At 40.4% G+C, this 21,722-nt stretch overlaps 1 protein-coding gene across 3 annotated transcripts in view; it reads right to left on the minus strand.

The window, feature by feature from the left end:
- Positions 1–21,722, minus strand: part of LOC132813273 (myelin basic protein-like) — a 180,591-nt gene that overhangs the window by 135,503 nt on the left and 23,366 nt on the right. For all 3 annotated transcript variants that reach the window (XM_060823117.1, XM_060823118.1, XM_060823116.1), the window contains one exon: positions 5,045–5,119. In XM_060823117.1, coding sequence (XP_060679100.1) covers positions 5,045–5,104 — 60 coding nt within the window. In that variant the 5' untranslated portion in view covers positions 5,105–5,119. The remainder of the gene's footprint in view (positions 1–5,044; positions 5,120–21,722) is intronic.

Genomic DNA, 21,722 nt, shown 5'->3' on the forward strand with positions numbered 1-21,722 from the left:
AGTTTAATGTGGGGAAACTGTGAGGTGATTCACTTTGGAAGGAGCAACAGGAATGCAGAATACTGGGCTAGTGTAGATGAGCAGAGGGATCTCTGTGTCCATGTACATAGATCCCTGAAAGTTGCCACTCAGGTTGATAGGGCTGTTAAGAAGGTGTTAGCTTTTATTAGTAGAGGGATTGAGTTTTGGAATCATGAAGTCATGCTGCTGCTGTACAAAACTCTGGTGAGACTGCACTTGGAGTATTGCATACAGTTCTGGTCACCATGGAAGCTTTGGAAAGGGTTCAGAGGAGATTGCCTGGCAAGAAGGGAAGGTCTTACGAGGGATTTGAGGGTATTTTTGTTGGAGAGAAGGTGGTTGAGAGGTGGCTTAATTGAGACATAGAAGATAATCAGTGGGTTAGATAGGGTGGACAGCGTGAGCCTTTCTCCTCGGATGGTGATGGCTAGCACAAGGGGACACAGCTTTAAACTGAGGGTGATAGATATAGGACAGATGTCAGAGGTAGTTTCTTTACTCAGTAGTAGGGGATGGAACGCACTGTCTGCAACAGTTGTCGACTTGCCTACTTTCAGGGCTTTTAAATGATCGTTGGATAGACATATGGACGAGAATGGAACAGCGTAGGTTAGATGGGCTTCAGCTTGGTTTCACATGTCTTCCAACAGAGCGCCGAAGAGTCTGTACTGTGCTGTAATGTTCTACAATCTGTAAAATATTCTGGTGATGTGCAAGTCGCCTTAAAGCGATGGTGATTGTAATGACAGAGCAACGTTGCTTTTTTGAACTTCTGTCATCCATACGGTAGCTAGACATTTGTCCTAATGAAGAAGGCACATTCAAGTCAGGGTGATGTGTGACTTAGAAGGAAACCTTGAAAGTATGTCTTTCCCTTTGGGTAATGGACACTACAGATTGTGGGGCATCTGAAGAAACATCTCTAGACATCAGATGTCCTGTTTTAGGCTAATAAAAGTTGTCCACTCATGAAATTGATACTCCAGTTTCTGTGATTCAGTTGGAGGCAATCTCAATAAGGTTGTGGGCTCAAGTCCTATTCCTAGGCTTTAGTATAAAACAAACCTAGGCTGACATGCCCGCTGACAATTAGAGCTGCCCTATTCAAGGTTCTAGATTTCAAGCTGCACATTAAATGGATGTTCCATCTGGTATTCTAAAGGTGGATGGAAAATATGGCATGGCACTTTATTGAAGAGGAGCAAGAGAGACATCTCCTGGTGTTGTGGCCGCAATTTATCAACTGAAACAGATCTTATGATTAAAGCATGCTCTTTGGTGGGAACTTGTTGCACATTGGTGAAAGTGAGTACTGCAAATGCTGGAGATTAGAGTCGGGAGTGTGGTGCTGGAAAAGCACATCAGGTCAGGCCACATTGGAAGAGCAGGAAAAATCGACATTTCGGGCAAAAGCCCTCCATCAGGAATGAGTCTCACATTACTTATGTCACAACGTTGTGTGCACCTCACACTACTTCATTGCTTCCATCGTGCTATACAGCAAGAAAACAGACTCTTTGGTCCAATCAGTCCGTGCTGACAATAATCCCAAGCTAAACTAGTCCTTTTTGCCTGTGCTTGGCCCATATCCCTCCAAACCTTGCCTATTCATGTAATTATCTTTTAAATGTCTTTTAAACGTTGTAACTGTACCCACATCTGCCATTTCCTCGAAGTTCTTTCCACACATGAACCACTCTGAAAAGCAAAATTGCTCTCATGTCTTTTTTTAAATCTTTCTCCTTTCCACTTTAAAAATATGCATAGTCTTGAAATCCTCCAACCTAGAGAAAAGACATTTGCCATTCACCTTATCTATACCCCTCATGACCTTATAAGCCTCTATAAACTCACCTCCTTAATCACCTACACTCCAGGGAAAGAATTCCCAGCCTTTCTTTATAACTCAAACCTTCCATTCCCGGCAAAATCCTGGTAAATCTCTGCCAAACCCTCTCCAGCTTTAATAATATCCTTCCTACAATAGGTGATCAGAACTGAATACAATACTTGTAGTTGTGAAGGGTGTGATAATTATGGTAATTATTATTGTAATATTTGCAGGTTTGACTTTCCTGGTCTAAAAATATTCAGAACTATGTTTGAAATTTTGCAAATGCCGTTGACCAGTTGCCCTCTTCAAATATTTTCTGTTAATCTCAGATTTTCCTCTGCCCACAGTTTTTAAATCTTTTGTTGTGGAAGGAAGCCAGCAGGATGTGCAAACTGAAACAGCTACTGGATGTTCAGCTGATCAAGTCAACAAAAGCGTTATGAAGGCTCATCAGAATTTCACCCAGGAGGTAATTTTTAACAAAAAAACATCTTTCACAGTTAAAACAAACTTGGCATTAATAGACTCTATAAATGGAAACCACACAAGTCTAATAATATCAAAGGGTCCGTTGAGAATATTCTTTTTTGTTTTGGGTGGCATGTTGAGTGGGGAGGAGAGACAGGGACCCCAGTAAAGGATGGACCCCCCCATTGCCCATGTCACAAATCTGCCAAGCTGGAAGCTTGGCATAGGACCCTGTCACAGGTGGTTAACACCCAGCTGTGGGGAGATGATGTCATTGTGTGGGGCAATAATTAAAATAGGCTATACCTAACTACAGGCAGAGATGGGTAAGTCAGCTTTGGGCAAACAACCCTTTGGATCTAACGTGCCTTATCCCCTTCAAATCCACCAGCAGATGAGCCTTTAATTCAATCCAGTGACTGACTATCTGCAAAACCAAGAATTCCTAAGAGAACATACACACATGAGAACAAGGGGGTATCTTTGATGGGCCATCATCTTTGCCTATCCTTCAGTGTTTTCAAAATCCTGGGAAAACTGATTGTAAAATGATAGACTTAGGAAGATGATTTTAAAGTTTGATTTCTAAACAGGAAAGACGTCTCCCACGAGTCAAGGATAGACACTTCAACTACATTGTTTCCATTGGCGTGAAAACTCAATTGTCTGTAAATGGATTAGTTCTCCAAATTATTTAAATACTCTTCTTGATCCTCACCAAGGAATGTCATGGTGTCGTTGATAGTGAGCATGACCTCACCAGAAATTATCCTTTCAAAAATATGGAAGATGTGAGAGACACAGGGGGAGGAATCTCAACAAATAAATTTGAAAATACATTGACCTCAATGTTTTTGCAGAAATTATTTTTCAAAATAAACAACAGGAAATCAACAATGGCAGTTAAAAAAAGTGTTGCAAACTATTACTTCAGAGTTTATTAGATCGAAAACAATAGGGATGAAGTAACAATGCTGGCTGTGAACTACACTTACTATCCTGTGATAAGCTGCTACGATTTAATATTAAATTAAAACAAAAATGCACTTCAGTATGAGGATTGGCAACTTAAATTGAAAGCAATCCAGATTTCATGAACAGCACCTCCCCCTCGCTCCAGTTGCTCACAACATGCCGAAACTATGGATTTGTCACTTTTGCACATCATAAAGTCATAGAGACACGCAGCACAGAAACAGACCCTTTGGTCCAGCCCAGCATGCCACCAGAAATCCCAAATTATTCCAGTCCCATTTGCCAACATTTGGTCCATATCTCTCCAAACCAGTCACAATCATATACCCATTTAGATGTCCCTTATATGTTTAATTGCACCAGCCTCCACCATTTTCTTTGGCAACTCATCCCATACAAGCACCACCCTCTGCGTGAAAAAGTTACCCCTTGATCCTTTTTAAATTTTGTCCCCCTCACCCTAAACCTACTCCAAGAAAAAAAATGACCTTGGCTGTTCACCCTATCTATGCCCCTCATTATTTTATAAACCTCTGTGAAGGTCACCCCTGAGCCTCAAACACTCCAGGAAAAATAGCCCCAGCCTATTCAACCTCTCCTTATAGCTCAAATCCTCCAACCTCAGCAACATCCCTGTAAATGTTTTCTGAACCCTTTCATGTTTCACAACATCCTTCCGATAGGAGGGAAGCCAGAACTGAATGAAGTATTCCAAAAGTGGCCTAACCAATGTCCTGTATGGCTGCAACATGACATCCTATCTCCTATACTCAATGCACTGACCAATAAGGGCAAGCATACCAAATGATTTCTTCACTATCCTGTCTACCTGAGACTCGATCTTCAAGGAACTATGAACCTGCATTTCAAGGTCTTTTCCAAATGGAAGCAACAAATGCTCCACTGTCTTACCCCCAATCTCACTTAGCTCTCTCATACAAAGTGATTTTAACAAAACAGTTAACTTTTGTCCCATAGTTTGCTTACAGTTGTATCCTGGGAGGGAAAGCATCCCGTTCTACACAGTGGTGAAGGCCATCAGGGGTACTTGGAGGCCTGATTGCAGGAGACAGAGTAGGGGCCTCCAGTCAGGCCACACTTCCAGCAGCACACAGGAAGCCTTTCAACTTTGGAGAAGACAGAAAGGAGGCTGGTGCAATAGCTTCCTGTTTATCTCATAAGTCAGCCAACACTATACCACAGCATTGTTTTATGAATCAGACAGGCAGCTGCAATTAAGGAGGTTTTGGAAATCCTGTGGTAACCAAAGAGTTGCAGTTTCAGCAAACTGACCAGGAGACTGTAAGGCTCCTGAGAATTAAAGTATGAAGTGGAGACATTAAAATAGAAGCTCCATCTAGGCTCCCAAGTGGAATTACCTCAGCACCTATTTTGAAGCAGAGCAAGGGGGCTTCCAGTACATTAGCCAATATTTAACCCTTAACCACCAATAAACTAAATCATACAACCATTATCTTATGGTTGCCTCTGGGGTTTACAGTGCACAGATGTTTGCTACATTACAACAGTGAGTACATGTTGAAAGTACTTTATTAGCTTTGTTCTGGGATCTCCTTACTTCATATAAAGTGTTATCTAAAGGCAAAACAAATTGGATTTTTAAAAAAAACAATCAATATCATATCCAAAAGTAAATGACTTTGCAAAATGTTTAAGCCAATAACTGGAGATTCTCTGTGCACCCACTTAGAAAGTGAAGTTAATTCGTTAAGCAAGTGACCTTACCTTGGAAGACTGGTTTGTAGGACTATGATGACTGTCATGTTTACCAGTTAGGTTGCCCATTCTGACTCTGTGGAGCTGTGAAAGAAAACATAAACACAAATTATTTGACACAGAAAACATTAAGATCGACAATTCGCAAATGTTACTTATATTTGTTGGATTAGAAATAGCAGCAACCAAACATAGAAAGAAAAAGCATACAAACTGCTTTGTAAATCATTTTGAATGAGATGCAATTGGAGGATCACTCAATCATGGTTTCAATTATGAAGTACACAACTGATGTACTGAAACATTGGGGTGGAGGACTGAAATGCAAGTAAAGGCAAATTGGGCAGCCTCCAGTCAGTCAATAATTGACTGCTAATGAAAGTTAGGAGATAGCGAGGACTGCAGATGCTGGAAAAGTCAGAGTCAATAAAGTGTGGCGCTGGGGAGAAAAAAACCCACAGTAGGTCAGGCAGCAACTGAGGAGTAAGAGTTGAATTTTTGGGCTTAACCCTTCACCAGTCCTGATGAAGGGCCAAGGCTGCATTGAGCAGCAGCGTTGGAGTCCTTTGGAGGGGGCCTGGATAGGTTTGACAGGATTGGGGGTGGGGGAAATAGATGTAAAGAGGTGCAGCTGAATTTGTTTTACTTTGGAGGATGGGAATTGGGCAGACATGTCTAAAGGCCAGGATGCAAACAGTGTAGAACCTTGACAGAGAACAGTGGGTCATTGCTTAGAGTGTGACTTCTATGTGGCAGGAGTCACAGGTTTGGGAGGTGATGTCAAAAGGAGCCTTGGTGAGTTAGCAGATGCACCTTGTCATTGGTATACGCTAGTATCACTCTGTAGCCCCCTGTGGATGGGCTGAATGTTGAAGGTAGTGGACGAAGTACCAATCAAGTGGGTAACTGAATGGTGTTGAGCTTCACCCACTTAGGCAAATGGACAATATTCCATGAAATTCCTGACTTGTGCCTTACAGATGATAGATGTTAGATGGACCTGGGGCGGGGGTTGAAGGAGTGGGTTACTCATGTGAATTCCCAGCTTCTGACCTGCATGTGTAACCACCGTATTTGTAAGGCCTTTCCATTTGTCTTACAGTTTGAATACCTCTCAGATCTCCCCTGAATCTCACTACTTTGAGGAGCTCAATCCCAAGTTCTCCATTCTCCTTACACAATAGAAGTCCCTCAACCTTGTATCACCTTTATTATCACAGCACCCATCCTGGAGAGGATGGTTCCAGCATTAAGCACAGCACTCTCAACATGTCTGGAATTAATATGCTTCCTGCTTCTCATATTCAGCCCATACAGTTGGCCAGTAGCAGTGCAACAAGAGAGTCAAATGTACAAGTCTCTTCCCGAGTACACTGCCTCTCCAAAATTCACCAAGTGCTCAGCAGCATCGCCTCCTGAGGGCACATGGAAACTAGGCCCATTGTAGGCCCAGGTTAAAATATCAGATAATCTCTGACTCAACCATTAAGTGGACACACCCTGACACTTGCGAATCAAACTCCCTAATAACCACTACCTGCGGCTACCTCACAGCTTGAGGCCCAGAGAAAACATTCCAGTGTCACTGCAGATCATTCACATAATCCAGGAGATAGCAGTTAAGAGTGAACATGAATTGATCACCATGACATAAACCATTACCTTACAAGTCAGAAAGCTGTAGCTGAGGTCAAGCAGTGTTTGATAGCAGTTTAGGGTAACTCCTTTGTTTTTGTACTCCTATGGCGCTATTAAGGCCAGGATTTCATGTGATTTTAACAGCTTTATGAACTTGTTATAAAGATTTATAAAAACTCACTCTCAAGTCTCTCAAACGTGAAGTCATTTTGATATATCATTACCATTATGTGTAACAACAAATTGCATTTACATGGTGCCTTTAATGTAGTAAAATACTGTTCACAGATTTATCAAACAAAAATTGACATCAAACCATAAAATGTTGCATTAAGACAGGATTAAAAGCTTGGTTAAAGTGCTTTATCTTATACAGAGCAGACAAAGAGCAAGAGCGAGAGCGAGAAAAGAGAGAGAGGGAGAGATGAAGCACAGCAACCAAATATTCAAGTGCCAAAAAGGATAAGAATTTTAAAAATAAAAATCAGACTGGATTGGGAGCCAGTCTAGGTCAGCAACAGAGGCAACATACATTACCAGCTTAATTGAAACGAATGGTATAAAGTTATCACATGAATTACATTTGCTATATACCAGTACCTGCATTCTTCTATCTGTGCAAACCTATAATTTCTAGTTAGATACAATAAAATAAATGCCCAGTAAGAGTAATACTGGGTAAAACATGGCTTGGCTCCCATTAGAGACATCTGCATGTGTGGGATATTCAGAAGCAATGTACTACTTGTTCTTTGATGGGAACTAGGCTTGTTTTTCCAGATGGCTTGGCTAGATGGTTCTGGAATTAACCAAAAATACAAGAATTCTTTTTGCATATGTTTGTGAGGTTTTTTATTTCACATTATTTAATGACATCTAGTTCTATGAATGTGAGTAGGAAAATCAAAAGCAATTTCTTCGGATTCCTTCTAATGTTAAGCAACTTGATCACAACTTGAAAGTACACTTTCAAACTACTTAAATTAAATGTGCTTTTAAAGTGTTTTTCAATCATGCTGACTTGGCAAGACCACCTTTTTTAATCCCAAGTAAGGAGTTGTGACATTTTCAGCAGAGTTCTGTCTTTTGAAGCAAAACAGTTGCTGGATATATTTGAGAAAAAATGTCAGTAGACTTTTGGACAACAAAGGAATTGAAGGACATAGGGACTATGCAGCCAGGTATAACTACAGATTAGTTATGTGCAGGGTAGCGCTCTTAAAGGAGCCCAATGGCCAACTGCTGCTTCTAGGAAAGGGAGGTAATTATTGAGGAGTTGTATGGACAGTAATGATCTTAAAACGATGGTGTGTGCGCTAAATGACTGCGTGGCACAAACTTCAGAAACAAACTAACTATCTGCCTACACAATTTAGACCAAGAATATAATGCAGATAGAGATGCTGAGAGAAAAATCTTTTCACAGTGAAATTACAGAGGTGGCCTCAGCATCAAGGAAGTAACTACTAATGCACAACAGTTCAGGGAGTCTGTGAGAGCTGATCATAGAATCACAAAGTCATAGAGATGTGCAGCACGGAAACAGATCCTTCTGTCCAACCCGTCCATGCCGATCAGATATCCTAACCAATCTAGTACCACCTGACAGCACCCGGTCAATATCCCTACAAATCCTTCCTATTCATATACCCATCAAGATGCCTTTTAAATGTTGCATTTGTACTAGCCTCCACCACACACGCACCACCCTTTGCGTGAAATGGTTGCCCCTTAGGTCCCTTTTATATCTTTCCCCTCTCACCCTAAACCTATGGCTTCTAGTACTGGACTCCCCATCACTCCAGGGAAAAGACTTTGTCTATTTATCCTATCCATGCCCCCTCATGATTTTATAAACCTCAATAAGGTCACCCCTCAGCCTCCAACACTTCAGGGAAAAACACCCAGCCTATTCAACCTCTCCCTTTAGCTCAAATCTTCTAACCCTGGCAATATCCTTGTAAATCTTTTCTGAACCCTTTCATGTTTCACAACATCTTTCTGATAGGAAGGAGATCAGAATTGCAAGCAATATTCGAAAAGTGGCCTAACCAACTTCCTGTATGCCACAACATGACGTCACAACTTCTTTACTCAATACTCTGACCAATAAAGGAAAGCATACCAAACGTTTTCTTCACTGTCCTATCTACCTGCGACTCTACTTACAAGGAGCTATGTATAAAATGTATAAGTCCTGCTGGGATTTGCTTTCCCAAAATGCAGCACTTCGCATTTATCAAAATTAAACTTCACCTACCACTCCTCAGCCCATTGGCCCATTTGATCAAGATCCCATTATAATCTGAGGTAATCTTTTTCACTGTCCACTACACCTCCTAATTTTGGTGTCATCTGCAAACTTACTAACTATACCTTTTACGCTCACATCCAAATCATTTATAAAAATGACAAAAAGCAGTGGACCCAGCACCAATCCTCATGGCACTCCACTGGCCACAGGCTTCCAGTCTGAAAAACAAACATCCACCACTACCCTCTGTCTTCTACCTTTGAACCAGTTCTGTATCCAAATGGCTAGTTCTCCCTGTATTCAGTGAGATCTAACCTTGTTAACCAGTCTCCCATGGGGAAACCTTCTCGAACACCTTACTGAAGTCCATGTAGATCACATCTACCGCTCTGCCCTCAATCCTCTTTGTTACTTCTTAAAAAAAAACTCAATTAAGTTTGTGAGACACGATTTTCACATGCTGAAAACGTGTTGCTGGTTAAAGCGCAGCAGGTCAGGCAGCATCCAAGGAACAGGAAATTCGACGTTTCGGGCTCAAGCCCTTCATCAGGATTCCTGATGAAGGGCTTGTGCCTGAAACGTTGAATTTCCTGTTCCTTGGATGCTGCCTGACCTGCTGCGCTTTAACCAGCAACACATTTTCAGCTCTGATCTCCAGCATCTGCAGACCTCACTTTTTACTCGACGATTTTCACATGCATAAAGCCATGTTGACTATCCCTAATCAGTCCTTGCCTTTCCAAATACATGTACATCCTGTCCCTCAGGACTCCCTCCAACAAGTGCCCAGCACCAACGTCAGGCTCACTGGCCTACAGTTCCCTGGCTTGTCCTTACTACCTTTCTTAAACAGTGGCACCAGGTTAGCCAACCTCCAGTCTTCTGACACCTCACTTGTGACTATCAATGATACAAATATTGCAGCATGAGGCCCAGCAATCACTTCCCTAGCTTCCCACAGAGTTCTAGGGTACACCTGATGAGGTCCTGAGGATTTATCCACTTTTATGCATTTCAAAACACCCAGTACTTCCTCCTCTGTAATATAGACATTTTTCAAGATGTCACCATCTATTTCCCTACATTCTATCTTCCAAGTCATTTGCGACAGTAAATACGCATTTAGTTTCTCCCCCATTTCCTGTGGCTCAACACAAAGGCTGCCTTGCTGGTCTTTGAGGGGCCTATTCTCTCCCTAGTTACCCTTTTGTCATTTATTATTTGTAAAAACCCTTTACATTCTCCTTAACCATATTTGCCAAAGCTATCTCATGTCCCCTTTTTGCCTTCCCGATTTCCCTCTTAAGTATACTCCTACTGCCTTCATACTCGTCTAAGGATTCACTCCATCTATTCTATCTATACCTGACATATGCTTCCTTTTTTTATGAAACCAAACCCTCAATATATTTAGTCATCCAGAATTCCCTACACCTACCAACCTTTCCTTTCACCCCAACAGGAAAATATTGTCTGTGGACTCTCGTTATCTCATTTCTGAAAGCTTCCCATTTTCCAGCCATCCCTTTACCTGCAACATCTGCCCCAATCAGCTTTTGAAAGTTCTTGCTTAATACCATCAAAATTAGCCTTGCTCCAATTTAGACCAGTTTACTCATAAAATATTACGTGAGGAATGGGACATCCTATGAATTTGAGGCAAGAGACACTTACAGAATGGCTGCATATGTTTGTCCCTGACAGACATAGACAGAAGACTATTCCAGATTTCTTGTAGCTACCAGTGTGGTTGGATAGTTGGGTATCTGCTCACACCCATATGGCCACCTTGCAGCTTGTAGCACACCCTTTGGAAAGGAGCAACCCAGCAATAAAACTGTCTTTAGAACACAGCAGAATGCTTTCACAGAGGTAAAGCTTTTTGTTTATGGAGTTACTACTGGTTCGCCTATTAAAATCAACAGCACATAGAGGTTTTCCAGCCCCACTGGTATACAGTGGTGTTAATGCCCGAAAATCCAACTCCACCTCTTTGTTCTAGAAAACTTTAGGCTCCCCATAGTCTAACAGAAATCAGATACAAGTTCATAGCAAGAAAAATGCATGGCTAGAGCTCTCCTGAAAACTGGAACCAAATCTTAAAAATGAAAAAATTAAATTTGAAGTACAGTTTAAACATGCTACACTTCCAGCCCAATCCCAATGCTGCAGCCATAATATCAATCCTAATGCCTCAAAAATGGTCAGGTTGTTCTTTTCCATTCAACACCCTCAATGCAAAACAAAATCACCATCGTCAACAATGTTGATGCCATAACTGAACAACATTTGAACATAAATGCATTTTCAAGAGATACATTTATTAAGTCTACTAAAGTATCTAAAAGGACATAATTTCTTTTGTATCCCTGCGGAGGACAGAACCAGTGAAGCATTAAAGACTCCTACCTATTATTCTCAACTGCTATCATAAAAAAACCATACAGTCCTTCAGATTTAAACAAAAAGTGAGAAATGACTGGAATTCATGACAGACGACATTGCGCATTTCCATAATCTGAGAATTATTATTCCTTTCAGCTGCTCTCAGATGTTCGGAAGGACATTAGTTCTATTTAATTTACAATCTACTGGCAATTAGCAATGAGCAATACAACTCAAGGAGAGCAACTGTATTCAAATAAAACATGGATTGTTATGTAGACAAAAGCTTTCAGCTGCCAAGTCCCAACTTCCCTCACTCAGCCTCGCCAACACTCGTTCCTTTAAAATGCTCTTTAAAACCCACCCTGATGACCAAGCTTTTGGTAACTGGTCCCAATATCTCCTGACGTAACTCACTTTTGAAATTCGATAGCTGCTCATGCAAACAGCCTTCAGATATCTCACTATTTCTGCAGGCACAATATGAATGCAAGTTTGCGTGTACAAAGGCAGGAACTATTTAAGGCAGGCCAATGAAATGCAAGACTGGGCAAAGTTCAATCAGTGATTAAGCCCAACTTCTGAAAGGGGAAGACCATTAATAATTCAAAAAAGCAGGGAGTGGTGAGGGATGAGTGATCAACACAAGCAAAAAGGAGGGGAAATAAAATGATGCACAGTACACAGCTCAGCAAAGTCCACCCCTGAACTAAAATCACTAATTAAAACTCCATGTCGAATCACAGTGAAACTCAAATTACTAGGGTCTGTGGACAAACCACCTCCATAACCAGCAGGAAATTTCAAGTAGTAAGAAAGCCTTTCCTCTGGGCCCCACCAGGACCTGCCTTGTCCACACAAGCTCCCTCATGCATAGGAGTGGCAAGGCCCTTTCTTCCTTGATATCTCGCAGCCAGATGATGCTGTTTTTAACAGGATGGTGTGGGGTTGTGGTACGTAAAGTTAAACACGAATCTACTGCACAGACAATATCCCCCCACCTCATTGCAGTGTACGCTGGCGGTCAGCAGGAACCTTGCTTGGTATAGTTTGAGAAGGATAGGCCACTTCCTTGTCTGATTGAAAGAGCTACTGCAGTTTACTGCAAGTTATGTCGCTAGTCTCTGTAACAGTATCCAACCTATGAGGAGACCCTGGATGTTAGGTCCCACTCAGAGTTTCAATGTTTCTATGTGACATTACAGTGGTAGGGTGCTAATGGTACTTCTCAGTATTGACCCTTCCAGACCCATTTACAACAGAAGGCCAACGAGAATCTTGTGCAGAAAAGGTACCAGGAGAGAAAAATTGGAGACACTTTATACTTGTATTGGACATCATCCATCCCATCACAAGGCCTTTCAATCCTTCAAATCTTTTCCAGTACAGGGTCTTCGTCAGAGTAAAGATAGAATTTGAAGGAGACAGATTTGCAGCTGCTATGCTCCTAGCAATCTCTAAGTAAAACAAATCATTTTCATGCAACCTGTGAATAATTGCAGCTAAGTAATAAACCTCATTGTTCACTCAATGCGACTCTATTCAGAGCTGAAGAGGGAGAGGCCCTCAATCTGGACTAGATCATTTCTGGTTTGAAGGAACCCACAACACAACATAGTCCCAATGATGGCTGCTGCCATAACAGAAATAATACTGGTCAGAACGGCTTATTAAGTGGTGCTAAATAAGAGATATTAAAACTCAGGGCTTCAACAAAAAGACAAACACATTAGCAATTCAGAAGATTTCCAGGGAAACAGATTGCTGACTGCTGATGGAGAGTGGACCGCACAAGAATCTTGGCAACAGCAAAAAAGACTAATACTCCAGAGAATGGGCACAGAAAGCATTTCAGATCTGACTGAAGATGTAAGAGATCAGAAGGAGTCTCCAAGGCAGCGATACAAGTTACAATGCAAGGTGGTGATCTGTGGAGATAGTGGAGCCTGAATGGAGCTGGTCAGATGTCAAGGACTGCATAAACCAAAGTCAAAAAACTCTTTGTACAATTAAAGGAAGATCTTTATTGATGCAGTCAGTCATTCCAGCTTCACGTTAAAAAGGACAATATTTCTGAAAGTAAGTTGCAGCTTTGATCGGGCAGAGCACTTGGTTACCACAAAAGGTAGTGCTAGAAAAGTGAAACTAAGAGTGCCTCAGGGGGAAACAAAACTTACATAGCCTAGAGTAGTGAGCTGAGAAAGCTGCCAAATAAACCACTTTAAGTAGAGACAAAAGAAGGGCAATTGATAAATCCTGGTCAAACAGCATTTCATTTGGGAAAGGAAGAGAATGTAGTAGCAATCAGAGTGGTTTGAAGCATGAAAAACCCTCCTAGCAATCACAAAACATGGGAAAATTTCTGTTACTGCAGTAGGAAGGTCTCTAAAAATATAAAGACAATCAAACACATCAGGAAGCCATGGCATCAGAGAAAGAGAATTGCCGCGGAGATTTCATTTCAGGGATGGTCCAAACAGAACATAAAGTTGGACATCCTAGGCAAGACCGTTTCTGAGGTACGGAATGGATTCTACACTGGATACAAAGACATAATCTAAAGAAGTGAATACACTTCTGTGTACACTGCTTGTCAAGGAATAAGTGAAGGGGATAAAATGTTGACCAATCATATCAACCACGAATTCTTGAAAGGGAAAGATTTAACAAAAGAACACTTGCAGGTAAATCCATTTATGATTTCATTAATGTTATGTATAGGCTATTTGAGAAATGTAAATACAGAAACAAAGTCAGAACTGATAGCAGACTGGATTGTGGTCAGCAGTACTGACAGGTCTGTCAGATATAGTTGTAATTCAAAATGTGTTCCAACTCTACAGGAAGCCCTCAGATGGTGAGTGAAGCAAAATTCTAGAAGCAAAATCAGATCCATCTGAACAGAACTTGGCACGGGAGATCTAGCTGATGATTCATTTCATGAAATCCACAAAACTCACATTAGATTGGTCAATGCAGCAGGTCAGAAGAACGAGATACAAATTGCCAATACGGTACACAAGAGAAACCAGACAGGTGCAGGCAGTGTTCAGCTTTTAAAACAGAATATTTTTATTTAGAGCACAGTGGTCACAGTCAGAAAGTGTACTGAAGCGAGACATAGAAAAACAAAACAAAAAAAAATTGGAAAAACTATATGCACAAAGACACATAAGTAGATCAGCCTCCAGGAGAAGATAAACCGAAAATTTTTCCTCAAGGAAATCAATGACCCAAACAAACATTTTGACATATGCTTCCAGCACTGAGCATCTCAGAAATTTCAATTATACAGAACAGCATCTGTCACTATATTGTGAGTGAGAGTGAGAGTGAGAGTGAGAGTGAGAGAGTGACACACTCTGGATTGACAAAACATGATCTACAGCTGTCAGAAATTAAGCTACATGGTCTGAGAGCACCACTTAACATTAAATGCATGCAATCCAATGTACAGTGCACCAAATACTAGAAAACATAATTAGTTCTAGTTAAAACCCTGAAGTACTTCATAGCAAAAGAATTCTGTCCCCTGAATACAGATCCTTAACCTGACTCAAAAGACAGAGGTTAAACAGCAAAAAGCTCAAGGAGAAACCAGTAGAAAAGTTTACTGGGTTCTGCATGTTCATGGCGAAATCTTAATTAAAAGCAGCATCTCCTATGGTTAGGTATGGTACAAGAAAACATTTCATTTCATACTCTACATGAGAGAGGAAGCAGAGACTGCAATGGTTTGGCTGAAATATTGCATCTGAAAGGACCAGATGCCAAGTTGAAAAGTTCAAGTTGAAGTGCATGAAGAAAGAGGTAGTAACTGAGCCATCTGCAGTGAAGAGGATGTATAGTGAAAGACAAACAGTGGCAGCAATCTGCAATGGAGTTGAGACAAATTGCCACACAATACCGTAAATAATTTACTCTAGATTCACATTTGCTATGAGAGTTTGAGGTAATTTGGAAGGGACAAGGTCAGTCTGACCACACTACCTTCTAAAGAACCCCTCCAACAATAACAGGCAATACTTAAACCACAAAATATTCAATTGGAAGTAATAATTCCACCTATTTCAATGTACTTTACAGATAGAATGAGAACCAAATTCCACTGATGCAAGTTTAAGATGAGATATATCCAATTCCAATAAGAGGAAGGCCAATATATATATATACACACACACACAAAGATCAAAAAATACTGCAAAGAAAAGTCACCAGCTATAGGAGAGAGGCACAAGCATAACTATAAAGAACAGGCACGCATTGCCAAAGTCCTGTGCAGAAGAAACACATGGGATTAAAGACCATAAGACATGGGAGTGGAAGTAAAGCCATTCAGCCCATCGAGTCTACTCCGCCATTTAATCATGGCTGATGGGCAATTCACCTCCACTTACTCGCACTCTCCCGTAGCCCTTAATTTCTTGCGAGATTAAGAATTTATCAATCTCTGCCTTGAAGACATTTAACATCCTGGCCTCCACTGTGCTCTGTGGCAATGAATTCCACAGGCCCAACTTTCTCTGGCTGAAGAAATGTCTCCTCATTTCCGTTCTAAATTGACCCCCTCTAATTCTAAGGCTGTGCCCACGGGTCCTAGTCTCCCCACCTAACAGAAACAATTTCCCAGCATCCACCCCTTCCAAGCCATGCATTATCTTGTAAGTTTCTCTCCCAACCTTCTAAACTCTAATGAATACAATCCAAGGATCCTCAGCTGTTCATCATATGTTAGGCCTACCATTCCAGGGATCTGTGAGAATCTCCACTGGACACGCTCCAGTGCCACTATGTCCTTCCTGAGGTGTGGGACCCAAAATTGGACACAGTATTCTAAATGGGGCCTAACTAGAGCTTTATAAAGTCTCAGAAGCACATCGTTGCTTTTACATTCCAACCCTCTTGAGATAAATGACAACATTACATTTGCTTTCTTAATCACTGACTCAACCTGCAAGTTAACCTTTAGAGAATCCTGGACTAGCACTCCCAGATCCCTTTGTACTTCAGCTTTATGAATTTTCTCACCATTTAGAAAATAGGAAAAAAAATGAATACAGGCATGGACTAAGTGCAAGACCTTGCATTTGCTCACTTTGAATTTCAGCAGCCATTTCCTGGACCACTCTCCGAAATCTTTCTACCTGCCTGACCACCTAACTTTGCATCATTGGCAAACTTCACCAGAATGCCCCCAGTCCCTTGATCCAGATCATTAATCTATAAAGTGAACAGCTGTGGCCCCAAAAATGAACCCTGCAGGACACTACTTTTCAACACTGCTATTCCGAAAAAGACCCTTTTATTCCAACTCTCTGCCTTCTGTCAGACAGCCAACCCTCAATCCATGCCAGTAGCTCACCTCGAACACTATGGGCCCTCACCTTACTCAGCAGCCTCCCGTGAGGCACCTTATCAGCAATTTCTGGTGAACGGCTTTTGCCCAAAATGCTGATTCTCCTGCTCCTCAGATGCTGCTGGACCTGCTGTGCTTTTCCAGCACCACACTTTCGACTCTAATCTCCAGCATCTGCAGTCCTCACTTTCTCCTATGAGATTAAAGACCCTCCACTTCAAGAGACAACAGACCTCAGACCATCCAAATCAACTTCTCTGAACCAGAGAACCTATTATTGTTTCAAACCTAAACAGCACATGTAGAGAACAGTAAAGTCTCCAGTTTCTTCTTTGGGAGGGGAGCGGAAGAGAGATAGGGTAGTAGTAAAATGTAAATATATGATTTAATAATAATTTCATAATTATGCGGGGAAAAAGGAGAAAGAGGACTAGGAGGGAAGATTAGTGTGCGCGCAGGTGTTCGAAGAGCCTGAGTTAGTATTTGATGGAATGCAGTGAGCAATACTCACTGCGAATGTCATTGTCACTGGTGGCAATGTTAGAAACACAACTCCTGTTTAAAAAAAATTGAAAGAGCAGGAGAGCTGCAGGAGTTAATTGAGATAAGATGAATATCATTGGAGGGTACACTCTGAATCTGAAGGGAGTACATTTGTGGCAAGTGGTCCCTACTTTCCGGTATCAAAGATCTGGATTTAATGTCATGGGTATGAGCAGTTTGATTAAAGGTGCTCACAATTAGGTCGACTCGGGCTGTTGCCTATACCAGACTGAAATATAGTCTGAACCAGAAGGGGAGGGCTGCTGTGGTCCTTGGAGCCAGAAGATCCAGGTTCAAATCCCATCTGCTTCAGAGTCGTGTGATAACATCTCTGAACAAGTTGATTAGAAAATCTCCAAACCAAAAGGGGCCTCACCCCTTATCCAGAAGATTTGGGTTCAAGTCCCATTTGCTCGAGAAATTTATAATAATGATGTTGAACAGTGTGAATTAGAAAAATCTCTTTTGAAGGGCATTTGTGGTGCAGTGGTAGTATCCCTGCCTCTGAGCAAGGGAAATCTGAATTCATCTCCAGAAACGTGTACAAACATCTGAACAGGATGATTAGCAAATATCTAAAATATTCTGACAATATATGACAGTTCTATTAGCAACTTCAGGGATCTTGTGGTGCAGTGGTAGCAATTCTGCAGATTTTGCTTTAATAGTAAACTTCTGTTTTATGAAACAAATAAAATTAAAATAAAACAAAATCATAATATTAATTCAAAGAATTTTAAACACACTGTACAAGTATAATCCCAAAACACTACTTTATAAAGACAGTAAAGAAACAAAACAGCTTTTACATTATACCTAAAAACCAGCACTTGTACAGAACTCACACTAGAGTCCATCCTGTCTTTACCAACTCAATAATTATCACTTACGACTCGCTTATAGACAAACTGCAGATTAGCTTCTTCCTGAAGCTGTTACACGCCTGTTACACTCATCTTTAAGTAACCTCTTCAAAGTTTTATTCCAACACTTGTGCTCTGCGACTCACTAATTCCTCACTCTAAAAGATAATATAGTTTCATCCTTTCCTTCTCTTCTCTAGAACCTTGTTGGATACAAGCTCCTTCATCAGGTTATTTGTTCAAAACGCAAATAAAAAACTACATTTTAAAAAAAATGCTCACTCTCTTCAAGCCAAAGATGTTGCCCTTAAGCTGAGAAAGCCACATTCCAGAAATCTTTAACAAGCCAGGAGACCCCATTATTTGCATTGCTGGCTTGCTAAACAATCGAAGATAAATAAAAATCCATTAGTGGTTGACAAAACGAAGTACTAAAGCTAGGCCTCTAAAACTGTTTGGAAATAAGTCACATGGCTATAAAATTACTTGCCAGTTAAATTATTAACTTCAGGCACAGAAATCCTATCGAGTTAGTAACCAAAGATCAAAACTCACAACTTACAACAAAAGATATTAAAATATATCTAAATCACAAAGTCTACATTACAAGTGAACAGCAAAACAAAATCTGCTTAGAGGGATGGCATTTCCAAAAGTGGCCAATATGAGAAATGAATATAAACATTTTACAATTTCTAGATATGAATCACTTTGGGAAATTTTCTGAAGAAGTGTATTTGATGTTTGCTCATGTTGTTCCCAGGAAATGATGAGAATCAGAATTTGCTTTAGTTGCATTGTTTGAGACATAAACATCAGCCAGGACATGACATCAGGGAGAACTCTGTCCAACTTTTATAAGAGGATCAAGCAATGTAGTTTTGTTGACCTGAGACACTAAAATAAAAGAAGGCCTTAAGTTTGTTCTGAAAAATGGCTTCTCTGACAGTGCAGCACATCCTCAGTAGTGTACTGGAGATTCAGCTAGATCTATGCTCAACTCCCTGTTTGGCACTCAAATCAATGATCTTCTGACTCAGAGATTAGTACGCAACTACAGAGCAAATGCTAGCACTTCAGTGAGCCATGCACATCGCTGCAAATTACATTGTGTAACGCAATGGTATAGTCCTATCAATGTTATATCAATGTCTTTACACATTGGAGAGAAAAAACATTACTGGAATCTACTCACAATCTAACTTCCTGCTGCATTTCCTAAATTATACCAGTCGCTACACTTCAAAAATTCTTCACTGGCTATAAAATTTTTAAAAATACTTTCGGTCATACAGAGGCCATAGAAGTATTACAGGCACAACTTCCTTTTTTCTTTGACTGCACTGGTATTTCACAGCCAAAGCACTCCTTTTTTTGTTTGGCAGAAATAATACAAAATGACATATTTGAGTCGGACAACATTGACATGCCAATCCCATCGAACAAAGAAATTACTGAGAAAAACAAATGCACCGGTCACTTACTCACTGACAGCTCTCAGACAGGTTCCAAATTCATTTTGATTTGTCGCCCCACGTAATAATTTTGTTATTAGGTTTAAACATGGGCCAATGTCACTTTATCAAATTCTCAGAATACTGGCTATTTTCAAATGGAACATTGAATTGTTGACAAAGGCAAGTGAATCTTTACGTTACTAGCCATATATAAAGAAAGAACAATTCATAAAAATCAAGAGTACAATTCAAATATCCAATGAGGAAGTCACCCTTTGTTTTTCCAATAACAGCTTTCAATAATTTGAAGTATTAGTTAACTTGTCAAAATTATGGTTTTTGATTAAAGTTTGACTTCAGCAAGGAATTTGACCTGGCAAATCAATGTTTCTGTTTTCTCCCATTAGGCAAGAACCTGGGTTGGTGATGTTCATTAAGGAAGGAACTTTGGCTTGGACTCTGAAAATCTCTGTCGGTTTGCCAATTATCCAGGACAGCCTACTGGTCTTGACAAGATTCTTAATGGGATTCATCTAGTGAAAGGAAAATCACTGAGCATGAAGAACATTCCATTTTTTTTCCAGAAAAGAGGAAGTGGCTTTGTACTTTGACAGGTTACATACGTGTTGAAGCTGGTCAAAAGTGTTTTATTGGGATAAATTTGGGATGTCATGTGTTGGAACCTCTTGTCACACATCAAGAATTGTTGACCCCAACTGCCCACTCTAACAAGGCAGCTGATCTTTAAATCAAAAAACTTGTATTTGTATAATGCTTTAACGTCAAACTCTCCCAAGGAGGGTTTAAGGTGGAAACCTAAACAAAATTGGACACAAAGACATATTAGGTGACAAGTGAGATAGAAAGGCTATGCAAAGGGAATTCCAAGGCCAATGGCCTGAGCAACTGAAGACATGGTCTGTAATAATGGAGCAATTAATATTGGGCTTGCTGCACAGTCTGCACTTGAAAAGAACAGGTGTCTTTGAGGATTGCAACAAAGACTAGAATTTTCAAACTGAATGTTTTTTGAATTGGAATCAATATCGGTTCCAGGATACATATGGGGTGAAGAGTCCGAACATGCCTAGTTCATCTAAGGCACAGGCAGAGTTTTGGAGAAGCCCAACTTTATGGATGATAGAACATGGGAGACCAGGCAATGAGGACTGAAGTCTAACAAATACACAGATAGCCTGGTCTAAACATCTTCAATAAAGACAGAACCTCAGATTATGCTTACTTCCTTTTGCATTACATTGAAGTTACTCCTGAAAAAAGTCTCAAAATGTTGACTGTTTCTCTCTTCACAGATGCTGCCAGACCTGATTAGCTCCTCTAGCATTTCTATTTGTATTGCAGATTCCCAGCATACACAGTATCTTGCTTTTAATCAAAAGTCCAATTTAATTGTGACTGTCTTAAAATGTTGTCGATGTCTCGTAGGTCAGTGCTGGTTGCAGGATTAATAAATCAGAAAATGATTAACAGTAATTCAAGGACTGTTTTTTGTAAAAATCCAACTGATTCACAAATGTCTTATGGGAAAGAGATCTACTGCCCTTATCCATTTGAAGGCATGCATGTGACCCAAGCCCCACACCAACTTGGCCAACTCAGACCCTCTACGAAAGGTGGCATAGCAAACTCCTCCGTGGCATCAAAACTTAGACATGAAGCTATCTGTACATGCCTGTATTACCTGCAATGTCTACACCTTGAGAAAAAAAAGTTATTTAATGAATTACTCTGAGCATGTTGGTGTTAAAAAGTTTGCAGTCATCTCTGACATGAGGCACTTTTATGTAAAATAGCAGAGAAAACTTTACTTTTCTCACTTTTGAAAGAACTGTTGTGACAACATACTTTCCTTTAGTTTAGCAACAACAATACTGGAGACCGTGTTGAAGGGCATGCATCAATTATGGGTGAAAGGGCAAAATTGAGAGAAGAAAATACTGGGAGCTTTTTCTACTTCAATTGTATGCTTGAATTGGAAATGATAAACTTTCTTCCCATCATTGTTATGAAAATTTGTTTTTTTTAAACTGCACGAAGATGACTTTGGATGATCTATTTACTTTGAATGTATAACATAATACGCCATAATTTATAGTCAATAAACTAGCGAGCATCTGATGTCTGCAGATGTACAGTTTAATTCAGAAATCGCTGTCTTCAATTTATTCAC

Source organism: Hemiscyllium ocellatum, chromosome 4, assembly GCF_020745735.1.
Source record: "Hemiscyllium ocellatum isolate sHemOce1 chromosome 4, sHemOce1.pat.X.cur, whole genome shotgun sequence".
Classification (NCBI taxonomy): Eukaryota; Metazoa; Chordata; class Chondrichthyes; order Orectolobiformes; family Hemiscylliidae; genus Hemiscyllium; species Hemiscyllium ocellatum.